This window comes from Mytilus trossulus, chromosome 10, assembly GCF_036588685.1.
Source record: "Mytilus trossulus isolate FHL-02 chromosome 10, PNRI_Mtr1.1.1.hap1, whole genome shotgun sequence".
Classification (NCBI taxonomy): domain Eukaryota; kingdom Metazoa; phylum Mollusca; class Bivalvia; order Mytilida; family Mytilidae; genus Mytilus; species Mytilus trossulus.
Window position 1 is genome coordinate 61,744,964 of NC_086382.1, and position 26,250 is coordinate 61,771,213.

The following is a 26,250-nucleotide window of genomic DNA, read 5'->3' on the forward strand; positions in this document are numbered from 1 at the left end:
ATAGTCTCAGTAACAGTGTGTAATAAATGCAAAAAAATAAGATATTAATTATTGATTTTATCATAATATCACTCATTACAAAAAATCCAGTTAAAGTCGTAAAGTAATCTTCTATCATTTGAGGTCAATATCTAGGCCGAAAGATTTTTTTTCGTAATGTGTACTTTAGGTTAAAAAATGTAAATGTCACTTCAAATTAAAGGGAGGCACGGATATTCTGTAGAATTTTCTCCATATTTTCAACATAGATTTGCATGTGCCTCATCACAATATTATGGAATTGCAGGCAAGCATTTTTTATTTTCTTAAAAAGGGGGATACATGATAGGGGGTCTCATTGGGGGGTTCTAATCCTGGATCCCGTGTATACTATGCATGTAAGCAATTTTCATTTTTTTGTAATTTCCTGTGTCCCGCTAGACTTCATTTCCCATTTCCACAGCACAATAATTTGACTTTCATGTGTGATGGGGGATAGGTCCTTTATCGGGACTCCGGGAACAGGTGTTTTTAAGCTCAGGATCTTGGAATTCTTTATTTGAATTTCGCGACCTCAGGATTATGTTGTTTTTAAGCCCGAAATTTCATGTTTTTAAGACCAGGTTTTCGGGATCAGGACCCCTCCTACCCTCCTCATGTGTCATGCTTACAAAAAATGTTCAATTCCGTATCATGCTTAGACCCCAATGAGACCCACATGATATATGGTCAGATCATATGTCTTAGTACTTTGCATGCTTTTTCAATAGAAATCGTGAATTCATAATTCATTCTTTATATAACAAAAACCCATGAGATGATGATAAGGGTGGTAAGGTTGGTACAAAAACAGTAAAAATTCTTGCCAAATGATGTTAACGTTAATTTTTGCTGTATGACAATAAAATGTACACTTTATTTCAGATGCATAAAAATTGAAAATTTTGATGAATCAAGATTTTATCCAAAAATAACGTTAACAGTAATTATTTGAGACTTCTGACGAAACACCATAAGGATATTTTGACAGTCACTGTAAATTTTATAATGACTGTTTGACTGACAATAATGGGCATTCATACCCTCATGAAATATATTAGAGATCCCAGAGTACAAAAATAAAGTAAAAATTGTACAGAGGTGTGCTGCTTGTTTTGTATGTCACCATTGTCATACTGTTTGTGAGCGTAAACATTTTACATAAGGGTACTTTTTGTGTCAACAGATTGAATTTATCCGTCAGATTCTGGCATTTGCTATTCAACTCACTTTCATGTACCTTAACAACAGTAGCATGATAAGTATTACATCCATGATAAACTATCTTCAATGGCCCTAACATTCTAAGCACCACCATTATATAGTGTTTACTATGTTCAATATTTAAGAAATCCATTCTACAGACTCATTGCAAATCTCTTATACAGTTACAAGTGGTAATTTCTTTCAAAAAACAATATATGAATACAATTGAAATTGTAGTGGCCTGCAAAACAATTTAAATCAGTAGAGAACAGTTGACACCAATTGCCCTCCACAACATAAAGTAACTTACTATATTTCAATGTACATAGACAAGAGACAAAAGACAATACTTATTAGCACAAACACATTTACATGAAATGGTTATGGCATACAGAATTAAGACAATAAACTGACAATAGTTAAATTGATTATAATTATAATAGAGTGACAGTGGTATTAACAGCAAAGAAAAAAAAGACGATTAATATCGACAGTTAACACATTATTAATGTTTATGAACAATTAAAAAAAGCACACAAACAAAAATTAGGTTGCATATTACAAGTAAAAAATTCTGAATGTCTAAGGGACATAACTCGGCCAATTATATTTTTTTACCTTGATACAAGTAAATAAAATTCACTTGTATATAAAGTATTCTACAAATTTACTCATATAAGTATATTAATATTACTTCTTCAAGAAATTAAAAATAATTTGTACAAGCTTAAGTAGTACCCCTGACTGGTAAAAGCATCTGTGTTCCCCTTTTAAGCTATATTTTTTTATTTTCATTTTCTCATGTCTCATCTTCAGGGAATGGTACACTCTTTATCATAGACCAGACCCCCAATGGACTAGTTCCTACTGTAGTGTTTGATTGGAATGATGGCTTGTTTGACGTGACCTGGGCAGAGAATAATGAAAATGTACTTGTAACTGCATCTGGTGATGGTGGTATTGTTGTGTGGGACGCTTCACAACCAAGAGTAAGTTTACATACATTTGTAGATGCATGGCATTATTGAAACCTAATAACAGAATTCTTCAATTCACAACCAAAAATAATTTTTGATGTATAGTTAAAATTGAGAATGGAAACGGGGAATATGTCAAAGAGACAACAACCTGACCAAAAAGCATATAACAGCTGAAGGCCACCAGTTGTATGTTTTACAATCAAAAGTAAAAATATCTGTTCAAGTGTTAAAGTTAGTACATGTATGTCCAAATGAATTGCTGATAAGGCCTAAAATAAAATATTGTTTGTTTCCCTTATCCCAACCGACCCTGCAAAAACGGTGCAACTCATTAAATTTTATTGTCAAAACAAAGTCGAAAATTATTTTATTCATTTCAGATTTTTCAGCTTGCAGCATCGTCCAATACTATGATACTATTCTGAATTTTTGAAAGAAATAAAATGATTTCCCTACCTACCTACCCACACCTTGCTTGGTAGGGTTGGGATTGGGGAAACAAACAATATATTAATTTAGGCCTAATGACAAACATTATTTTGATTTTCATTACATAAAAGACAAGCAATCATTCAGAAAAGATCTTGTATTGATTTGAAATTTACTTTTTCTGAAGGTTAATATCATGGTTATGGATATACAGAGTTCAAAGTTCTTTATTTCTAAATAAGGATCTCCAAAGGGACATATAATGACAACAAATGATACACAATTTTATACATTCATAACACATTACTGTATAAACAGATATACAAATTTTAAAACACAAATTGTTCATATGTTGTTGTTTTGTAAGAAAAAAAAACATTGATGAAAAGTTATTCAGAAAACTAAAACTACAGTCAGGGGTACAACTTACAAAAAAGGTACAAGTATTGTATACTTGCCATCATGATTTTTATTGCAGGAGTGTATCAATTACTATTCTGTTGTACCTTGATTTATATTTTAATTATATCATGCTCAAACTGAATGTATTAAAGAAGTTTTTCTGTTGCAGGGTCCTATCAAAGCATATAAAGAACATACTAAAGAGGTACATTATGTAATAACATTGGTTATAAAATCATAAATGATAAATCTTGTAATTTATTATATAGACAAACAGAAACGTCAAGACTAATTAAAAGCAGATCTGTTCTAAAAGTCAATAAAACCCAAACCTTAAACAAAGACTCCAAATAAACCGAATTGATCCCCATAAGATTTTCAACAAATATTTCTCATACAGGAAATGATAGCAAAGAAAATTTGCAATAGTTAATTGCCACTGTAGATTACATGTATAATATCAGCAACAGGGCTGCCATAATTGTTACATTTCTTACAATGAGAACATGAAAAACATTTTTTTTAAGGAAATTACATATAGTAGTAGGTCCTGTGAAGATAAAATAATATTCATGAAGAAGAAATCATATATGAAAGAGAAAATCATACACAAAAGAAAATTCATACATAAACATGATATAAGAAAAATTTTACACGAAAGAGAAATTGTACATCAAAGAGAATTTTTTTTAACATGAAATAGAAAATTATACATGAAATGGACAATTATATCATACATGATTATTTCCAGGTTTATTCAGTACATTGGAGTCAGACAAGAAATGAAAACTTTGTTGTAAGTGGTTCATGGGACAAACTGATCAAACTGGTATGTTTATCATGGTACTGTGGATTCATTATTATTCGTTGGTTACCAATTTTCGTGGTTTTTGTGGGTACAGTTGATCCACGGATTAAAATGTTCAACGAATTACATATTTTCTATAGGATATCTATACAGCGATTACTAAAACCACGAAATCAAATACCCACGAAAATGCAAGTTTTCCTCAATCCACGAAAATTGATACCAACGAAAATAAACGAATCCACAGTAATAGGTGTTACATGAAATAATAGTATTCATAATCGTGTTCTATATGTGTTACAAATCCACTTACAATGCATATTGATTTCTGTATATAAATATAAGAAGTGGTATGAGTGCCAATGAGACAACTCTCAATCCAAGTCACAATTTGTAAAAGTAAACCATTGTAGGTTAAAGTCTTCAACACAGAGCAATTGCTCACACCGAACAGAAAGCTATAAAGGGCTCAAAACAAATTACTAGTGTAAAACCATTCCAATGTGATAACCAACTGTCTAATCTATATAAAAACAAAATACGACAAAACACTTGTAAACCACATGAACAAAAGACAGTATGTATTGTAATATCCCTTAAATTGACTTTAAAAAACAACTAAATCCCCAGTATATAAGTTATTTCTCTTGGTATTTATATTCATCTGAATAGAAAATTAATTCTTTTTTCAATAGACATTATATCTACAGTAAAAACAGATGATTTACTGATATTTATCATCTTCTATTTTTCAGTGGGATATTGGGCAAGCACAGTCACTTGCTACATTTTCAGGACATGAATATATTGTATATTCTGTCAGATGGTCTCCTCATATCCCAGGATGCTTTGCTTCTGCATCTGGTATGTATATTTTTATTGCAAAAACACATATGATAACATCAAGTTAACAAACGCAACATAAGTGGATTATATAGTGTAGTATTAAAGAAACTTTACTTTAGTGTAGTTGAACAGTTAAAGTTGTGGATAATTGTCTCATTTGCAATTATACGTAACATCTCCTTTTGTTTATTTGGATGTATTTTAAAATAAATATAGGAACTCTGTTGAGCTTGATCTTAATCATTATTTAAAACATGAAATGAATTTTGTTGAATTCATATAAAATTCATTGAAGGGTTCAGATTTAAAATATTTTGAGTAGCCAAACAGATTAATATCCAACAGTCATAAGGACTGTATTGTTTCTATCAATGAATATAAACCCTCTGTTTTTTTTAAGCATTTGTAGTCATCTTCTACCCTGCCTAAAAAAATAATAGGAACAAGAATTTAAACAACAACTTAACTTAAACTGTTGTTTAAATTCTGGTTCCTGTTAGGATCAGACAATTAATGAGTTATTTTAAGCCATTAGGGGTTTCTTAAGTTTCTCATATAGAGAAACCTAACTAGGAAGCATACGTTTCATTTTAAATCATAATGCCTCTGAAAAGGAATGACAGAAAGTAGTGTTTTACAAACCCAAATTTAAATTATTGACCCTAACATTATTAAAATTTATGAGATTCCAATATTTCTTCTTAGCTTAAACACCAAGAACAGATGAGTAAACTGTTGAACTATAAAAGTTGTAAAGATTGTTATCTATCATCAGGTTGTTGAAAAAAAAGTCAAGATTGAACAAATCAAAACTAATTATAGTCATGAAAGTAATTATAGAATTTACTTTTTTTAACTTTTTTTATTATTTCCTTTTAGGAGATCAAACACTGAGAATATGGGATGTCAGAAAACCTGAATTTCCTTCCAATGTTATTCCTGCACACAATGCTGAAATCCTTACTTGTGATTGGTCAAAGTATGATCAGGTAAAATCATAACTAGCCAATACATGTATTAACATACTTAGCATTTACATTGCTTCTATTTATGTTTAAATGTAAACCAGTTTATTTAACATATGTTGGTCCAGCACACAGGGCAGATGATACTAATGTTTTGTGACATTATAAATATGGACAGAGAATTCACAGTTCCTTTATGTAAAATGTCTTACAAGTTGATATGATTATTTCCTCTCAAAATAATTTAGAAAAGCACAATTGCATGTTTGATTTTTTTTTTTTTTTTTTTTTAATATAACGCTGACTGATACAGAGATATATGTATAACTTGAAAATATATTTCATTTTACGTAATACTGAAATGAAACCTATTCATGTTACCTTTTTGTATAACAAAAAAAATAAACAAATAATGCATAATACTTATATTGGATGATAGTGTACAAACCAATCATTCAGCATTCTTAAACTGTATTGACCTCATCTACACTGGAGTCCATTAAATTTAGGGGGAATGCAGCCAATTGCCATGAATCAATTGTAAATGACTTGCATCACAAAAAGTAAATATCTCTGAGACTAGTTTTAACTTCTATACAAATAACAACAATTTATTTCATAAGAAACTAGACTGAAATCTACCTTATGGTTGCATAAGAATAACTACAAATATGCTTCCATAAGAAACAACTAAATAAGGGAACATGGCATTTTTATTAGTGTTAAGGGGAGATAATCACATTAAAAAATTTTTTATTTTTACTGTGGTTATCTCCCCTTAATACTCATGAATTCCTAAATCATTTTATCTAATAAATTGTAGGTTGTTGGTTTATTGGTAAAAAGGTATTGCATCCTATTTAAATAAAAATCAAATTTATTGAACCATTTTATATGATTTTCTTGGTTTAGACATGTAATTGGGAGTTAGTGGGTAGAGTGACGTAATATTCTGCAGTCTGTTACCTTGTGAAGTAACACATTTAATACCTGGCTCAGCATGCCAATTTATTAAACAAAATGGTTCTTATTCATATCCTTTGTTTGCCACTGCACATTAAACACCAATCTATCGCCAATTTTACAACTAAAAAAGGTGTATTTAACCCATGTTATTACATCATTTTTCTTCTGGTGTTCTGACAAAGATATTACCCATAATCCTTTTGATTCTGAAAAGGTCCCTTTCTTGTCCTTTAATTTTCTGTCTGTTGAAGAAACATAATAAAAAGTTACATTAAGGGCATCCGATACAGTTTCTCGATTAAATGTCATTTTTATAATTTTGTAATATGTTGTAGGCCTTGGCGAGTTATAAAATAAAACACAAAATAAAACATAGGTCACCGTGCTTGTTTGCGAGAAAATTGAGGCTGAAAATTGGGGATTTGTGCAATTTTGTAAAAAAAAATGGCAATGTTATAATTTTTTTGGAGCAGATATTTTTCGTCGTAAATTATTAAGATCGGGTTCAATCTGAAGCTGTGATAAATGACAAAAAGGGAAAAAATAAATCACTACACGAATAACTATGCAATTATTCAAGCCTTGCTTGACATTGCAGACCAGATGCTCAAAGTGGTATTTTTTTAAACCTAAAAAAATGGAAATAAACTGTTTCTGAAAATGTCATTTTTATCATTTTTCTGCATAAACTGCATTTTGTCATGCTTTCTCCAAATCTCAAATAAAAAATATAGGTCACCGTGCTTGATTCCATGATAAACGCGATTTATCCTAAAAATTGCGTCCCCCTTTGTAACCTCAACGTTAGCGCCAAAGTGCACGACGTCGCTGAAAGACAATTCCAACGTTATCTCTGCAAATTACCGGCGACATTTTTCAGATGTATAAATATTGCTTGTAAAGTACTAACTCTAAATTGGAAATATTGTTTCCGGAAAAAAAACCATGTGAATGATAAATACCTCTCTCTGTTTGTGGTCTAAGTGAGAAACATCTCAAGAAAAACTTTTTTTAAAGTTATTACGGACTGTTGATAATTTTTACGGCTTTTGAAATTAAAGACTCGGCAATTTAGAACTTGACATACAGTTACATGTACTGTACACACTCATGTATTAATTTGATGTATCAATCTATAAAATATGTTGATCTCTAGATGTTGTTTTTTTTATTTTGTTTGATGTGCTGCTGTTTCATTACAATACTCCTTTACATCCGTCTATTCACGTTTTAATCACTTTTTATAATTTAACATTTATTCATAAAATCTAACCTTTTTTCGGGTCATTGATTACAATTGAATAAAATTGAGAGGCTCCTAAACAGTTTAAAATTCACAGTTTGTATAGCTCAAAGACTATGCGGTATGGGCTTTATTCATTGTTGAAGACCGTACGGTGTCCTATAGATAACTTTGTTAATTTCTGTGTCCTGTTTGTTTCTGGTGGAGAGTTATCTCATTTACAGTTATGTTATATTTTGTGTTTTATGTTGTGAGAAAACAAAAACAAAATCTTATAAAGGAGATTCTTCAATATGCTAAAAGATGCTTTTGTCCAGAGAGAGAAACTATACAATAATTTTGATTTTTTTTTTATTCGGAAAAAAACGATTGAGTTAATAGCGAGAGGACTGGACAAAGGGGCCTATTACCTATGGGTAATTTCATTGGTAATTTACTATATATATTTTTCACCACAGTGCTACACATTGCAGGGTACATACAATATCGCACATGCTTTGCATCTGTCTGTCCTTCCGGTCCTTGTGGTTAATTAGATTTTTCAAGTGTACAATTCTTGCCAAATTTCTATGAAACTGAAATCGTATGGACACGTTCGAAAATCACTGCATATCAACTATTCGTTAAAAGAGTCAGTATGACATTCGGAAATATTAACTATATCGGAAATTGCATTGTATTTGCTGTCATTCCGTCATTTCTATAGTGGGGTATTTGTAAAAAAAAAAGGTCAAGAATAAACATCTGTGCTACAAGCTCATGATACGCCCGTAGTCTAATGAAAAAACCCATAATGCATGTTTTTAAAATAACACGGGATGTTACAGGAAGTTATTGGGAGTATATCCTGACTCATTCCTTATCCTTATAAATAAAATTTGAATACAGATCGTTTAACCATCCTGAAAAAATAACCATGTTAAGTTTAATGACATTAGGATAATATGATATACTGTACCATATTTACGACGGACAGCCGGACGCCGGACATTTTTATACCATACTACGTCAAATCAAAATGTTTATGGGCGTATGAAAATATTGTTGGCTACTGCCTTTAGAAATTTCCTCGGAGTTCGGTAGTTTTGTGATGTTACTTTTTGTTTGATAGAATACGTGCTACGTGGAGGTAATATAAACTTTGTTCTTTTATTAAAGTTGTATCATTGTTGATATTAGCGGAATACCATTATTTATCTAACATAAATAAATTGAATAAATTGTTCAGTAATGAAGTTTACTTCTTCGTGTAAAATATTCGGTATCAGTTTTAAAAAAGCATTGTTGGTTTTCTGTGCTGTAATAAATTGACAGGTAATCGGATCCGGACTAAATCATGGTTTATGAAGGATAATGATATATTTGCCACTGGACGTTAAGCAATCAAAAATCAATCAATACATAGGACATAGTCTTGGTATATAGCTGGCATTTAAGGTAGCGCCTTCCCCATATCTAAATGATAATTGACATGCATTATATTACTAGTAACACCAAAAGGGTCAGTCATCTTGGGATTGCTTTACTATACGATATTTTGTCAAAGATCACACAGAAACGGTAATGTTTTATTTCTTATCATTTGATTAGCCTGTTATCCTGTTAGAATCAAATGCACTTATATTAATGTTGTAGAAGTTAGCATGCGGGAGAAGCAGAAATTGGAGCACCAAAACATTTACATTACGTTTCTTATTACGGAAAATTACACGCATTACGTCCCGCAAAAAGTGACGTTTTGCGGGAATTCAAACGCTTAACGTCGCGCCAAGAGTTAACTCCCTTGAAACTGTATCGGATGCCCTTAAACAAATCAAATAAATAAACTGTTCTTTTTTTTAAGAATATAGTATTTACTGGTAGTGTAGATTGCTCAATAAAAGGTTGGGACATAAGAAACTCTAGAGGACCCATCTGTGAATTACGTGGACACCAGTATGCTGTTAGAAGGATAAAGGTAATTTAATATTTAGTTTCATATAATATGTTTTTTATCTATATAGCAATTTTGTTAACACAATTCAACCTGAGGTTCAGATTCTATAAGGTGGGAAATGTGTTCCAAATTCATTGAACTTTTTGTTTTAATAAAAAGTTACCATGTCAAATATTCCAGACTTTTCTCTTTAGCAAACAATTGTAACTCAATTTATTTCATATGATTTTACTGTATTTTCCTGACCTTCTTCAATTAAAGATTATTTGCTGTGCTGATCATATGATTTGAAAAAAAAATTCAGACTCTCTAGTGTTGTAAATATTTTGTGCTATCCTGTTCATATGACTCTACTTTTTTTTCAGAATTCTCCATTGAGTGATGATTTGTTTCTATCCTTTTCATTAGACTTTACTGTATTTTTTCAGACTTCTCCATTTAGTAAAGATTTATTGCTGTCCTGTTCATATGATTTTACTGTGAGGTAAGAAATCCATTTTAATATTGAACAGTTACAATATTCTTCCTCCAAGAGACCAAATGTTTCACAAAAAACATTCCTGTCAAAAGAATATTACATGTTAATCTATCTATACATGCTATACAATTAATCCTTTTTGGATTATATTTATTTATTTTTAAACTTTTTCACCCATTGTTTACCATAGTTTTAGAAATAACATGATGCAAGATATAAAATGGGAACATTTTCTTATATAAGATTCTTCATTAAGGTGGCTCGTGGGTACAAAAATTTTAGCAAAAAATTAATCCTTTATTTTTTCATTACAAATTTTGTTTATTACACAATTAGTTGTTACTTTATGATATGGAACAAAAAACAACCCCAAAAAATGATTTGGTTTGGCCCCAGACGACTTTAAAAATTGAAAAAGCTCCAAATTATCTCCCTTTGGTGCAAAAATGCCATTTTTTGGCCTTAAATTTGAAATATCTTTTTTAACTCAACGGTGACCTATATTTTTTATTATTGTTTTCAAATAAGCTGTACATAAACTAAATAATTGTAAAATTTAAGCGATTTCTTATATTAGGTTACTTTTTTATTTTGATATTTCCTATTTTCCTATTAGTTCAACAGAAAAAAAGGACATTAACAAAAATGTATGCTTCTTCCCGAGGCAGATTTTAGCTTAAATGAACGGTGACCCCATTTTTTTAATTCATTTTTCTTTAAGGTATATGATAAAGTTCATTTAAGAAAAAATATAGCGAAATCCTATATTAGAAAACAAAATTCATTTATACCCAGGAGCCCCCTTAAGTCAATTCACTTGATGAAATCTTTTGTGGCCAAAAATTATATGTGTTGAAGTATGACATTTCTCCTAGCAAATATCCAGTTTGCCTGATGTAATTTAACATCTGAAGATTACAGCTTTGCACATTATAAACCTCTGTTTATGTGAAATGACAGCCCTTATTTAGCAAAATGTTATGTAAATTTATTCAGATGTGTCAAGCTTATAAATCCACAGAACCGGTAGTGTTAATTTATTTAAAAAACATTCTTTAATAAATAAATAATCTGATATCAAATATATAATTATAAGGAAGTAAATACATGTACTTTAAAAAATCTTATATTTGTATCTTTGAAAAACTGTTTCATTTAAATCTAAAATTAGTGTTTGACCAACTGTAAAAGTGTAAATATTATACATTCTGTTTGATATTTTATGGTTTAAATTGGCAAATTAAAAATCATCAGAATATCTTCAATTGCATTTACTTTTGTTCTAGATGTTAACCAATTTTTTTCTGTTTTTACAGTTTGACCTGATGATAATTGGTTTTGATAATAGAATATTTTTAAAAATGACTTTTTATTAAGGAGCTGAATTCTTTTTCATCGTTTGCTTTCCTATCTCCCTATTTTTTTGATATATTTATCAATGAACTCACAGGGGAGTAAATGATCCTTCATATGATGAAGTTTTGTTTAACTAAGTGAAGAACCTCACTAGTTGATTTATATTTGGTATTATTCACACATAAAAATCTGTAATAAACAACTTGCTGTATATAGCAGATCTTTCATGATCTCTTTATAATTTATTTTCAACTTTTCTAAACTTGGACAATATAATGCTTGACATATTATTTAAACAATTTTTGAAGACCATATGTTGGACTGTAGATTTGTTTTTTGTATTTATTTTTGTGTTGTTTGGCTGCTGTCTAAATGATGTTTACCTCACAGCTCTTTTATTCAATATTAAAAAGTAATATTTTGTTTATTTTTTCAGGACATGGGAGATAAGTCACTCTGCTCCTTTAGAGACAATAGAACACCATACAGAATTTGTGTATGGCATAGACCATAATTTACATAATCCAGGACAAATAGTGGACTGTGGTTGGGATGAAATGGTCAAAGTTTATAATACTAAATCATTATTGTCAGGTGTCAGATAACACTGGGACAAATCATAGTACTGTGGATTCATTAAACTTTGTTGGATACCAGTTTTTCATGGATATTGTGGTTACAGGGGAACCATACATTCAAATGCTCAGGGAACAACAAATTATGCAGACTATAGCAAAATTATGAGATCAAATATCAACAAAAATGCTAGTTTTCCGCAATGGAAGAAAATTGATACTAATGAAAATAAATGATTTTATATGCAGAGTAAAAGATAAACAGCATTTTTGAAAATCATGTGTTAATTCTGTTAGTGTCTGCACTAATGATGTTGTCCATTTGTATGAATGAAAAGGATATGTTGAATGTGATCCAGGTACAATTTAAGCCATTTTTTTTTTTATGAAATGAAACAAATAAACAACCAAAAACTTTATGCTAAACAGATAATATATTTTGTTGAGTGATTATGATTGAATGATAAAATAAAATTATTTATACATGTATATTATGTTGTTAAAATAATAATTTGCTTTTCAGGCACTGAACTTTAGTGAGAGAAAAAAATATATCAAATTAATAATTTGTCTGTGATATTTTGTAAGTTTGATTTTTTTAATAAAGCTTATTTTCAGGCTTTACAGCATCCAGGACATGTAATATGTATTGTGTAAAATTTTATTTAGAATGATTTAAATCAAAGAAAGTTGAAAACAATTTGCCAGAAAAGAAAGATTTCTCTTTAAAACTTTATTATCTACTGAAAATTATCAGTGATTGATCCAAAATGGAAGGTGGGGGTTTTGGGGGTATAAATCACCTCATTGTTCGGATGATCAATGCATTTGAAGTGGTACATATGCTTGGAGTTTTTACCCCAATTTCATGGTCAACAAAACAGAGTAAAGGATAGTGTGAGACTCAGAGGGACACCTGTATACTATGGACACATTCTTGTTGTGTAAAAGGTGTATAGTGTCAAAAAGGTCTAAGGTTCTTGACTTTGTAAATACAATAACTGGAGGTACAGATGCATTACAGTACATTCGTGGCAAATAGTAGCTAGACCGAAATGTGATATTGCATAAAAGTGCACATTATATTCTATGAAGGATCACCTATATTTGTGCAAAACATCTTTACTCTATGGATTTTAATACTTTAGAAGCCTCCACCTTTATTTTAAAGTACGTTTGAATTATTTTCAGTATGCAGCATCAAAACTACATTAGAAAGATATTTTCTGAATATAATTATAGTTTAAGGAAAATTAGAATATTTGTATTGAGATCTTTTCCCTCCTACTTTTTCAATTGTCTGACCTGTAGGGATTTTAACCTTTAAAGGTTCATTGTGGTGCAGAAAGATCAAAGAAATTTTAACCTTATAAAAAGTCATTAAAATTTGATGTTACAATATGAATCAAAATGAAGCGTATTCCTATTTCAAACATAATATGTGGTCAATTTTCTCCATTTCATACTATTTTGATTAAAAAGTGTAAAAGATGCATTACGTGTATTATGTACAATGTATGAAATGAAAAAGCAGGATACAGACAAAAGGAAAATTACAAACTTAATGAGAAATTTAGACAGAATTTAATGTATTATGGCTGGCTCTCACTTAGAATTCAATGTGAAATTCTGAATAGAATTTTTTTTTGAATATGTTAGGAAGTCAGGTTTTTTTTATCAATTGTGATGATATCAAAGTTTATTTTTCACTGTTTAGTTTTAGGCACAGTGATTCAATGGTGTTGTATACTACAGCAAAAAAAATATGCAGTCGTATATTGGTATCACGTTGTCCTTGTTGTCGTCATTGTCCAACGTCACCGTCGTCTTCAGCGTCGTCTACGGCATTTTGTTTCATGACAATAACTTCAGCATAAGTAAATAGAAATATATGAAATTTAAACACTAGGTTTATAACCACAAAAGGAAGGATGGGATTGATATTATGGCTGCACACTCCATTGGAGGAAACAATTTTGTTTGGAAAAAGGGGGGGTGTCAATTTACAACAGCATAGTGTATTGCACAAAAGCAAAAAAATAGGGTCACAATTTTATTTTGAGGGGGTTGGGGTTCAATTCAGAACAGCATAGAGTATTGCACAAAAGCAAAAAATATAATATAGTTCAAATCATATAACCAATTTTAAGTTCTTTGAATGCAGGTATTATGTGTTAGAAGGCTATTATGTGTCAACTACTTGATTATAATCCAAATTCAGATCTGTGCCAAGCGCGAATATTGTGTCCATTTCTGCCCCAACTGTTCAGGGTTTGACCTGTGCGGTAGTATCTAGCTGCGCTCGGCGAAGCAACTTATTCTTTTTTAACAAAATTATAAAAAAAACATTCTGAGGCTGAGTGTATCCCTTCACAGTTGTCTTGAAATGTCTAGGTATAGGAAAGTAGACCCTTCTTAAAAGAAAATGTCATCATTTAATGTTTTCTCACTTAGTTACACAACATATCTCATTAACCAAATACAGAACTCTTACATTGACAGATTCCAATGAATTCCAGGGGTTTCTTAACAGAAGCATGTTTACCAATATGTTTTGACACTCCTGCATGTGTATAAACAGTTTCGTTAGAATCTTTAACATGTAAAATATGTCTAGTGTATTGAAGATTGACTGATGCTATTTTATAAAGGAAGTGATTTGAACAAAAATACACGTAACTTCTTTATGGTACATTAAAAAATCAATGTTGAACTTCATCTATTTAATTTTAAAGAACATGGATACTAACATTTCATGTACTTAAAAACTCCATCAATATCTTTGTATAAATATGCTGGCCAGTTTAGGAGGAAGTAATTGACTATTGATTTTCGTTAACCCAGAGACATATAATATTGTATTATATGTCTCTGGTTAACCTAACTTTGCAAAATAGTTTTATAATTGTTTTGAAAGGTCAACTGTTTAAAAAGCAATATATACTACTTGAAGCTTCTACGATTGATACTCGAAAATTTACCAACAACAGTGAGAACTTCAATCGCACTATCATTTTCTATGTTCAGTGGACCGTGAAATTGTGGTCAAAACTCTAATTGGCATCAAAATTAGAAAGATCATATCATATTGAACATGTGTACTATGTTTTAAGTTGATACGATAATCGATTTCAACATCATAAAAAATACCTTTACAAAAAAACGGCTTTAATTAACCTGAATCGGGACAGACGGGCGAACGAACGAACGAACGAAACAACGAACGAACCAACGGACAGACGGACGAAGTGACGCGCAAACCAGAAAATATAAATAGGGCACACAAAATGCTGGTTCGTAAAGAATAGAACTCTGTAATAATAAATCGTTGTCTCTGTTATAAATCACACAATATTTGGCTGGTTCCTATTGGAGCATCTTTACTAACTTTTAAATGAATGTATCAAAAGAATTTCTAAGAGTACTGGAAGGTTTTTGTCTTTCCAAAAAGAAAAAAAAATAGTTGAGAAAAAAAAGTAAATATTTATGAAAAACAAACATCGTCTGATTGCAATATCGTAAATTTGTCAGTATAAAACTCTAATTTAAATGAAACTTTTAAAAACACACTTTAACGAATTGTTTAAAGGTAAAATTGTCTATATTTGTATTTGAATAGGATAGCAATAATATTAACTACAAAAATGTACTTTTAAGTTTAAAAAATTTACCTAGTCTAGACATTATCTAGCATGACGTTCCCATTTGTAAACAACAATATATGTGTCTGCTGATTACAATTCGGTTCTTAGACATAGCCATCTGTGATTTTACTTGGCTTTCATATATTCGTCCTTTGAGCGTTCCTTGTGAATGTAGATTCAGAAACTACTGCTTCGAACGCACGGAATCCATAAAATGCTAATAAATTCATTTTTGTACAGCCTTGAATCGATACCGCTGCTGGTGGACTGGCTATCAGTCATTGATGGTATCATCAACTCAAAAGCCATGTAGTACTTGGGCACTGAGATGATTTTTTTACAAACCTATCTAAACTGAAATATAAAAAAGAAGATGTGGAATGATTGCCAATGAGACCGGCGACTCTCCATGAGGGACCAAATGACACAGACATTTACAACTATAGGTCACCGTACGGCCTTCATCAACTAGCAAAGCCAATACCGCGTAGTCTCTTCTTCTGTTAGGAGTAATTCAAATGTGGTGTCTATAAACACGAAAATAGAGAGAACACAAAACAAAACTGCATGACTATTGGGCAAACCCACATATTCTGCTTAATTTTGAAAGACGCGAAAGACAACATATAAAGAACACTTTATTTGTGTTAACCTGTTCTGAACATTTAAGGCTGCACACCGATTTATGAAATTGAAAATAAATACGAAAGTTTAATTTTACTGCATTGCAGTTGAAACATTTAAAAACAGATGTTTGCCTTTCCATTAAATTTTTATACTTGGACAGACAAAAATTGAAATTTTAGTGTTGTGATTGCGGGTGGATTGAAGAGTATGGATAGGAAATGGGTACATACTTTGTGTATCACCTCCTACGGTTTTCAACCCAGATTCATGAAACTTCGCAGGAAGTTTGCACATACGTTTCAAGTTGTGTATACCTGCTATTATTGAAATATTTGAGGAATATTTGTTTATTTGTCAAAACTTGGGAACTTAGTTATTTGTCAGCAAAGTTTATAACATAGAGTACACGATTCCAAAAGACTTCATACATAAATTGTGCAGTATGTTAACGTTGCGCAACTGCTATTAAGGAATTGCCCCCGGTTTGAAGATTATTTTCCCGGCTTCTTGGCTTTATGAGCATGATGACTGAGTCTGTGATCTTGACACTATGAACAGTTTTTGAACACTATTTAAAAAAAAACGTTGCGTCTCCTTGTTTGCTTTGTATTCATTTACAAGACATCATTTGAATTACTGTAATATTCACCTTCTTTTTTCTCTCATTTTTTGAACTTTTTGTGAAAGTCCCTCCTATCTCTCACGCTAGCTACTACCATGAACCTTTGTCATTCATTTAAATGCATACATGATACCTACTCAAACGTCAATAGATGATAATGAAAAGAAAACTTAACCTGTTTGAATAATACCTAAAACAGAAAATATATACTTTAAACGTGACCTAGCAATAACGTAATTGACTAAAAATATATTTTTTGACATATTTTTCGTAACCACAGAATGATAAACAGCTGAAGAAAATGACACAGAGGATTACTGTTATTCTGGTGATTTTGTCAGTTTTTGCTGTGACTGATGCTGGAAGGCGTACAAAGTGAGCATTACATAAATTATAAGCAGCTAAATAAATATATATATATATATATATCTATTGTTTCAACTACCCATGCCTTCAAATGAGAGAGAGATAAGATTGGATAAAATACAAGATTAAAGGTATGAATACACTTGGATGCGAGAAAATCTCGCAGTGTTCGGAAGTTGTTTTCTGCTCTTGTTTGGTCGATTTTTTTTCTATGCACACGGTCCCATTTCCATTCTCATTTTTATTGAAATATTTTAAATAAAGTTTTTTTAAATATTTTTTAACTGAATTATTGGAGATTTACTTTTTAATTTTGTTTGACAATTCAATTTGTGTTAAACTAAATAATAGGTTCACGACTTTTACATACATGTAATGGATATGAATACAGAGAAAACAAAATTCGTACGCGGAGACAAAGACACTTTAATTCCACAGCCTAAAGATCCCTAAACATTCCAAGAGGCCTGTTCCTTTTGTACTTTTTTTATTCATCAGAAATCATTCTGAAGAAAACCGACAAGTAAATTAGAAAAAAAGACGATTTTTATTCTTCACAGCAACTGTTCTATTTGTATATTGAATAAAAATACATCACGTGACCCTAGTATAGCAGTTTGCAGTGTATAATAAACATTCGAAAGTGAATTAGATGTGACTGCATTTCACTAGGATACCAATAATATTCAGGGTATTAAACTTGGTTTAAAGTGATTTGATAAAATTTTATGTGTGAGATTCTGTACTTTTCCTTTATTTAATTTTCTTGTTGTTCGGCAAAGCATGAAAAGGGTGTAACACAGAATATATGTTACCATTTGTTGATATATGTGTATATTAACTGCAGGGTTGAATATCCCATACATATAACTTGTTATAGGCGCTGTTCGATATAAGAACAATTCATAAAACAATCAAATGACAAATATATAACTTCATAGTTTAGAATATTTGCGATATAGCTATAAATGTTTGCCGTTCACATACACGAAATACGTGTAGCTGAAAGAAAACATGTACTGTTCAGTCGTGTTTACAGACGTATATTTCTGGTTCGACTGTGACTTTCCATGTTTTGTTTTGAATTGCTTTTTTAAATACCATAGTGTCTTCCTAAATGTTCACTCAATCTTTTAATGAATAAAATGAGACAGGTTACGAGCCAATGTGCCAACAGTTTAATGTCAACACTAACCAATAGATATCTCGAGAGCAACATACAGCCTTCAACCATAGGTCTTTCAAGTTTCAATAAATTTTAATTGTTCATCGACTGATACTTGTTGTACTTGCTTTTATGATAAATTGACTGAGGCTTCTTCGTGATCAAGCAAAAGTGTTAGTTGAAAAAAAGATTTGAAAAAGAATTTCCGTATTTCACTTATATATTTTCTTTACACTTTTACACTGGCAACAGAAAACGCAGGCAATACATTGGGTTCAACGAAACGAAACTCTTTACGACAATGGAAAAAAAAAAGATTATGGTTTTGCCAATATTATGGCTTTGAAACATACCAGACCTTATTGTAATCATGAACCACCCGCTCTCCCTATGTTTGTAGATTAGTCCTTTTAATTGTGAAAACACGTAACCCTCCTAGCCTAAAGGTATTTCGATACGCAAGGGAAAAGGAAAAGTTGAATTGATTTGGAACATGACGGTTTCACAACTAAATACAATAATATCAATTCATTAAGGTATTTATTTACCTTTAAACAGTTGGGATTTTTTTCTTCTTGTCATGATGTCATAAACCTTGAGAATGTCGCAAAAAGTGTTACTTATTCTGGTGTTTTTGTCAATTTTTGTTCTGGTTATTGCTGGAAATCGTAAAAAGTAAGTAGAAATTACATTCTAATTCTTTGGATTGCTAGATTGTATAGCTGACTATTTTTTTACAGCGATTTGCCTTCTTCGTTTTCTTATTTGATTGTTTATTTTTAACTATATTCTAAAATTATTGCAAATATTGAAAACAAATATTACTATGTACTTCAATGCTCGGATACAGTACCGACTTTGTATTCTCTTAACTGACTTTAGACGAGAAAAAATATTGTCTGTTTATATGTAATATTAAGATCAATCAAAACAATAAATCTCCTCAACTTCAGGCATAGATGGCCTTATAGCCAGATAGTGCCAAAAGGGTTTGGACTTTTTGTTTCACTGCTCTTCAACTTCGAAATGTTTAGATGCGAGTGTTGCTGATGGGTCTTTATAAGTAGACGAAACTCGCGTCTAGAGTAATGAATTATAAACCTGGTATATTTTATGAGGGTTTTTGACACCCTTTTTGCTATATAAAAATTATGTTATTTCAGGTAGTTATTTGGTTAAATACTTTATAAGCTTTCAACAGTGTTACTGAAAACCTTAAAGGACAGATTAACCAACAATGAATTTAATTTATCTATAACACCATCTCTTCATATATTCTTGGTCCTCTAGATTAACAAAAATACTGAGACACACAAAAAAGACAATTACACAGAAAACATATTCAAATAAATCTGATTTTATTTAATATGTAAAAAGGTGTTAAAAACTATAAACACCGAACTCGGTGTTATAATGATACGTGTTAATCTTTAATATTAAAAATGAATCTACATTCAAATTCATCTAGAATTATGACACTGCAATTGTAAAATAAATAAATGGAAGGTTCACAATAATTCAGAAGTATGTAAATTTATATGTGGGATAAAATCCTTGAGAATAAATCATTCACTTCTTATTTGATGTCTTGGAGAGACAACATTGTGTTGAAGATCTTAATAATCTCATATGCAGAGGTGAGAACACAAAGTGTGCATGAACAATGTCTCTTACACACTTAAAAATTCATATGAACTTAACAAAAAGAGGTTCAAGGTCAGTAGCGGTTCCTGGGGTCGAATCCCCTTTTTCAATGCATTTGAAAGGAGACATATGGTTAGAACCGACTTTATCCTGGGTTTGGCCCCCCGTTTTTTTAATGGCTGGATCCGCCCCTGAAAGCATTCGTAGTTGGATTGTTCGTATTTAAAACAGCAACAAAACGGCAACTCTTTTTTACTTTCTTTATCTTACGAGAGGTTATAAGCTACATGTAGATGTAATCAAAACTACCATGGAGTTTTCTTTGGAATTAACTGCTACTGAACAGATGCGTGATTTATAGTAAGAATGTATTTGTGTAAAATAATCAGACAGATCTATAGTACATAGATTTCAGTGTTATTCCTCTGGACAAATTGAAATGATAAGATAAGGTCTATTTGCGTATACATGTATAACAATGTAATTTTCTGTGTAATGGTCACCATATCTTTTTTTCTAAATTTAAAATGTCAATGTCTTTTCAAATATGACAGACACTTACAGCTGTAATTGAATTAGATACAAATATCAGCATAAATATAATAAAATTGAGAATGGAAATGGGGAATGTGTCAAAGAGACAACAACCCGACCATAGAGAAGACAATGCATGTATTAAAATAACAAATAAAAAGCACATTTAAAAGAAAATATATTCATTTACGGACTTTTGACATGATTAAATTATAACGGGTGTTGCAGATCTTCTATCCTTGGTATCAAATGTCCGGAGTTAAATTAAAATTAGTTTTTCTCATAAATATAAAAATCATCAAAATGTCCGAAAAAGCCTAAGCCAATGACGACAGATAAATGTTTAAATTTCGTGGGTAGTCAAGGTAGTTAACATCCCCTAGTATTTTTTTGTCACTTTTTTTTCTCTTTTCAAAATTTAGATGACCGCTGATTACCTATATTCACAGCGTGTCTAGACTATGGACAATTTAAAACGTGTCATAACACAATCTACTAGCCCTCAAATATGTATTGTTGTCTCGACTCTGATTTACAAGGCCTTTAATTCACATTAACTTAGGGTCATGTTAACATAATAATAGTATCGGTCATTTGGTCTCAGAAACAGTACAACAAGTGTGTTTAGCAATGATAATATCACTTCTTATTATATATTCTTGGTTAAATTGTAATTCACTTTAATTACACTAAAAAGGGATATACGTTTCTTTAAATAATTATATATAAGTACATAGACTGCTTTCAGTAGCTTACTTCATTAATTGTAAGCATTTTTTGTGTATATTCAGTATTGATATACTTGTACCAGTGATATTTTGTCTGTCATGCATAAATTGTTACAGGTGGATTTTTTTTGTAAATGGATTAGCATTATGCAATTCATAAGTCGTTTTTGTTCGACTCTTCGAGACGAAAACGAATTAAGAGTAATGTTGCTCACAAGGAAGCTATTAAACCAAGAGTTCCAAATGGTGAAGTTGAAATCATCCCTTCGTAAATTTTACGGACGCCATCACGAGTTGGTTGACCGTTATGGAATAACCGTTTCACAAAGGATATCGGTTATGTTCCTTACGTCGTAACTACAATCCCCTTCCCTTTCATGAATGTCACCTACCGAATTAGACTATTTACCGGATTTGTAATCACATAAGCAACACTACGGGTGCCACATGTGGAGCAGGATCTGCTTACCCTTCCGGAGCACCTGAGATCACCCCTAGTTTTTGGTGGGTTTCGTGTTGTTTATTCTTTAGTTTTCTATGTTGTGTCATGTATACTATTGTTTTTCTGTTTGTCTTTTTCTTTTTTAGCCATGGCGTTGTCAGTTTGTTTCAGATTTATGAGTTTGACTATCCCTTTGGTATCTTTCGTCCCTCTTTTAACACAAACCTACACGTCAGATTTTGATAAAAGATATATAATAAGGACTTATACGATTATGAAATTTGATTGGTCGGAATAAACGTAAATGAAATAGAAAGTTACTTTTTGACACACGAATAATGACAAATTGTCACTGCCACCATAATATTTTACGTTGTCTCATCATCACTTCATTTTGGGATTATTCTCAAGGATTTGTCTTTAAAAAAATTATGCCAATGCGATGTAGTGTTTTAATTTCTCATGACTTTTTGAGATATAAGAACTTAGTTTGGAAGCGTCGATGACGAGTCTTCATGTTATAAACAAAATGCTAGTCTTGCGTACAATATTATAAGCCTGGTATCTTTGATGCGAAGTTTTTGTATTGTTTCATTCATCACAATTCTATGCTGGGTTTAATGTCAATAAACTATTTCATACAGCATACATGAGCTTCACAAGAAGAACTAAAAGGAGCTAGCATTGTCTTTTGATTTCACGACCCGCTATTAAGATGATGTCCTCTCAATAAATAATTCAAAGTTTGGTGACCATGTTGAACGCATCTATCCAAACGAACTTGAAATAAAAGATACAACAGATACAGTTAAATACAATATGCCTTATATCTATCTTACATCTAGACATTGACAAAGAGGGTCGGTTGAGAATAACACTTTACGACAAAAGAGGTGATTTTAGCTTTCCAATTGTGAACTTTCCACTTTTATGTAGCAACATTCCAGCAGCACCTGTAAATGGAATATATATCCGCAGATATGGTAATCAAGCTTGCATTTCATACCATTATTTCATTGATAGATGGTTGGGTTGTTGTCTAATTTATTTCTAAAAATGAGCGAAAAAAAAATATGCAACACACAAACAAACGACAACCACTGTTAGATTGACATGTATATTTTGGTTTGTAGCTTTTAACTGACTGAACCAGTTCTGCTCATAACGGGTGATACATCTATAACTGGAGTTTATTTGATGCAGTAGATATGAAGATACTCATACATTGGCATCACAACCATAAACCGCTTTGTATCAATAAACCGATAATACAGATTGGCGATCGGCAGTCGTAATTCCTGTCCTTCATCCAGATTAATCCACTGCAAAAATAACCCATATGAATTATAACCAAATCGCTCTAGTCTAAAAATGCTATATTTGCTACTGACAGCAAACACTCAGTCCATTATAAATAATAGATATAACCTATTTCTAAAGATTTTTTGGAAAGTTTGTTCTTTTGAAAGGACAATATGTCCTCCTGTCATTTTCACAAATAATCATAAATTTACTATCTAAAATACAGAGTGAGTACATACTTAACATAGTTTCACTAAACAGAACACATCCTATGACATACACACCTTCCCAGCTGGTTTTGGAAAATAAATAAATTCTACCAATCCATTAGTTATTTTATTTGCAAGATATTGTGTTTTTGTCCACTTTTGTCATTTTGCATCTAAATGATATCATTCTTCTACAAATTGCCTGAAACTGAACAGACAATGTGCGGAACTTTGTTTCAAAGTTTAAGTCATTTTACAAAATGACTATGTATTTTTAGTCATTTTGTACAAATTGCATGAAAGTTCAGTCATTTCACAAAATGCCTAAATTTAAAAAATGCCTGTATTATATTTATATATATAGATACAGGATATATTTACCGGTTATCTCTGGAAAAACCTATTAGATCATACCTAACAGAACCGGTTTGTGGTAGTCATACTCCTGAATTAGAACAGTTTTAAAATGTATTAACATAATAAAAATATATTTAAACAAAAGAAATTAAAACAAGACACAAACCTATTTTTATCTTCAAAAGTCTGTCAGGTAAAACAAAATGTCTATCATTCATTAATCTGATACGAATATTTTGCAAGATTGGTTCATATTAACATGTGACATAAAGTCTTAGTATTTTTTTCATTTGACTTAATTTATGCATTATCTACACATTGAATATTAATATTTTACGTAATGTTTTATATAATCGATTACATATAGTGTATGTCTACTGAACTATAAATGATACATTTTTGTTATAGGTATAAATTTCTAATTTGAATTGATTTAATCTGCAAGTCCTATTTACTGTTTTTTTTCTTTTTTGATAAAATCGAAACAGCAAAATTCAGATGGTTCACTGAGTTAATTTGCTAACCGTCCATCCCAAACCATAATATAACTAAACATGCCTGGCATCCAAGATGAAAGCTTTCCTTTCAGACTTGTCTGTAAGATACTATTTGTTGTTGTTTGGATTTTGCCTTACATGTTTTTAGGTTGTTGTCAGTTGTCTTACTAGTATAACTTAGGCCTTCCGTTTTAGTTTTATCTTGCATTGTTGATAATTGTGTCCATTGTGCTATATGCTGGTGCCCTTACTAAACGCAAAAGGTGTTGCTCTTTGTTGAACGCCGTACAGTGTCTTTAGTTGTCTAAATACTCGTCTCTTGGTCTCTGATAAAGTTGTCTAATTGTCAATAAAACCTCATCTTTCCTTGTATTATAGTATGCAATTCTACAGGATAGATTTTTTTTGCGAAGAAACTTAAGAATACTTGAACAGTAATGAATAATATTGATTTCAACACTGTCCCTGAATTCAGATACACGAAAATGACAGTGTCATTAAATTTTCTAATCGTATATCATTATTTGTGCAATATTTGTTTTTAAAATGTTGTGATGCTTCTTCCAGTGAGTTCTGTAGAAAATATCACATTTGTTAATAATTCATTTAAAACTCGAGGCTTAAATTTCTTTACTGGGATAAAATGCATTTTAAACTGATAAAATGAGAGCTAACTTTCTTCAAAGGCGGTATTATAACATTATAAAATGATTTAAAATCAATAAGAGAAAAAATGTATGCATAAGGAATGTGTACACTGTTTGTAAATATAGTATTGAGACTTGCTAAGTACATCTATAAAAGATCTGGTAAAACAATATAAATAAACAAGAAGTTGAAGACCAGCCGACCATCTTTTATTTAATGTGTGTGTCTGTGATTGTGTGTATTGTGGTCGCCGGTTTGTTCTTATTTTGACGTATACCTTTATGGAATAAATAAGGATCGTCGGTATCTTAAGATTTGTTTTGACAAGACATACCTAAACGAGATGGTGTTTAACAGTTAGTTAGATCATATAACACACGTGCAATTGAAGTCAACACAAATATCAGACTTAACATGACATCTTACAGTTAAAGATCAGGCGTGCATTTCAAGCAAAAGCTACACAATATAGATAATATAAAAAAGAAGATGTGGTATGATTGCCAATGAGACAACTATCCACAAAAGACCAAAATGACACAAACATTAACAACTATAGGTCACCGGACAATATAGATAAGAACATTTATCCGTTCTTTTTATCATAAAGACAGCTTTCAAATAGATATATGAAACGTTATAAAGTATATGCATATCGAAGCAACCGAAAATGTAAATCATGTAAGAAGCGTCCAGCAGAAAGTCTCTATAAAGGGAATGGAAAGCGAACACTAGAAAATTGAAAGAGACGGAGTGATATCAAATTAACCGAGGTTAGGACACGACAATCATTGTCATGTTCTATTTATTAGATCAATATTATAATAATTTAATTGTTAAAACATACATGTATGTTCATTCACATGATTTTAAAAATAAGTGTTCTTTGAAGCGAAGCCATTCAAATCAATTAATAGGTAAACCAGGTGACATGTAGAAAAGTTAATAATGTAAGACTTATATACCCGAAGAAAATGGCGCAAAGAATTCTTATAATTCTGGTGATTTTGTCGGTTTTATTTATATTGTCAGAAGGTCATTGGTGGAGGAGACATCACAAACGACCGTGAGTTAAACAAATTAATTTTGTTGTTGTGGTTTTTAGTTATTCTCTTGATAATACAAACTCAATGTACTTGATGTTGCTGTTTGCGGACGTTACGCAAACACATCATTAGATTATATAAAAAAGCTAGCTAACAAGTACTATAATTTTTAGATAATTTTGTGAATTAAGAAGCAATTGAAATACATCAT

General features: G+C 31.0%; 3 protein-coding genes across 14 annotated transcripts in view; all 3 read left to right on the forward strand.

Annotated features, from left to right (window-relative positions):
- LOC134688335 (sushi, von Willebrand factor type A, EGF and pentraxin domain-containing protein 1-like) overlaps positions 1–26,250 on the forward strand; it is a 136,576-nt gene that overhangs the window by 59,146 nt on the left and 51,180 nt on the right. The window lies entirely within an intron of this gene.
- Positions 115–12,746, forward strand: LOC134688336 (peroxisomal targeting signal 2 receptor-like). Its single transcript, XM_063548945.1, has 9 exons — positions 115–286; positions 2,041–2,213; positions 3,205–3,240; positions 3,787–3,864; positions 4,599–4,707; positions 5,569–5,678; positions 9,707–9,820; positions 10,228–10,283; positions 12,070–12,746. Exons 1-9 carry the CDS (start codon positions 184–186, stop codon positions 12,236–12,238), a joined length of 948 nt encoding a protein of 315 aa, XP_063405015.1. The 5' UTR covers positions 115–183; the 3' UTR covers positions 12,239–12,746.
- LOC134688334 (cysteine-rich motor neuron 1 protein-like) overlaps positions 17,357–26,250 on the forward strand; it is a 35,618-nt gene continuing 26,724 nt past the window's right edge. For 7 of the 12 annotated variants that reach the window (XM_063548930.1, XM_063548934.1, XM_063548935.1 and 4 more), the window contains exon 1: positions 25,892–26,059. In XM_063548930.1, the coding sequence (XP_063405000.1) occupies positions 25,968–26,059 (92 nt within the window). In that variant the 5' untranslated portion in view covers positions 25,892–25,967. Of the gene's footprint in view, positions 17,477–19,109; positions 19,308–25,891; positions 26,060–26,250 lie in introns of those variants that run through there. The other 5 variants (XM_063548939.1, XM_063548940.1, XM_063548942.1 and 2 more) reach the window with 3 other exon arrangements.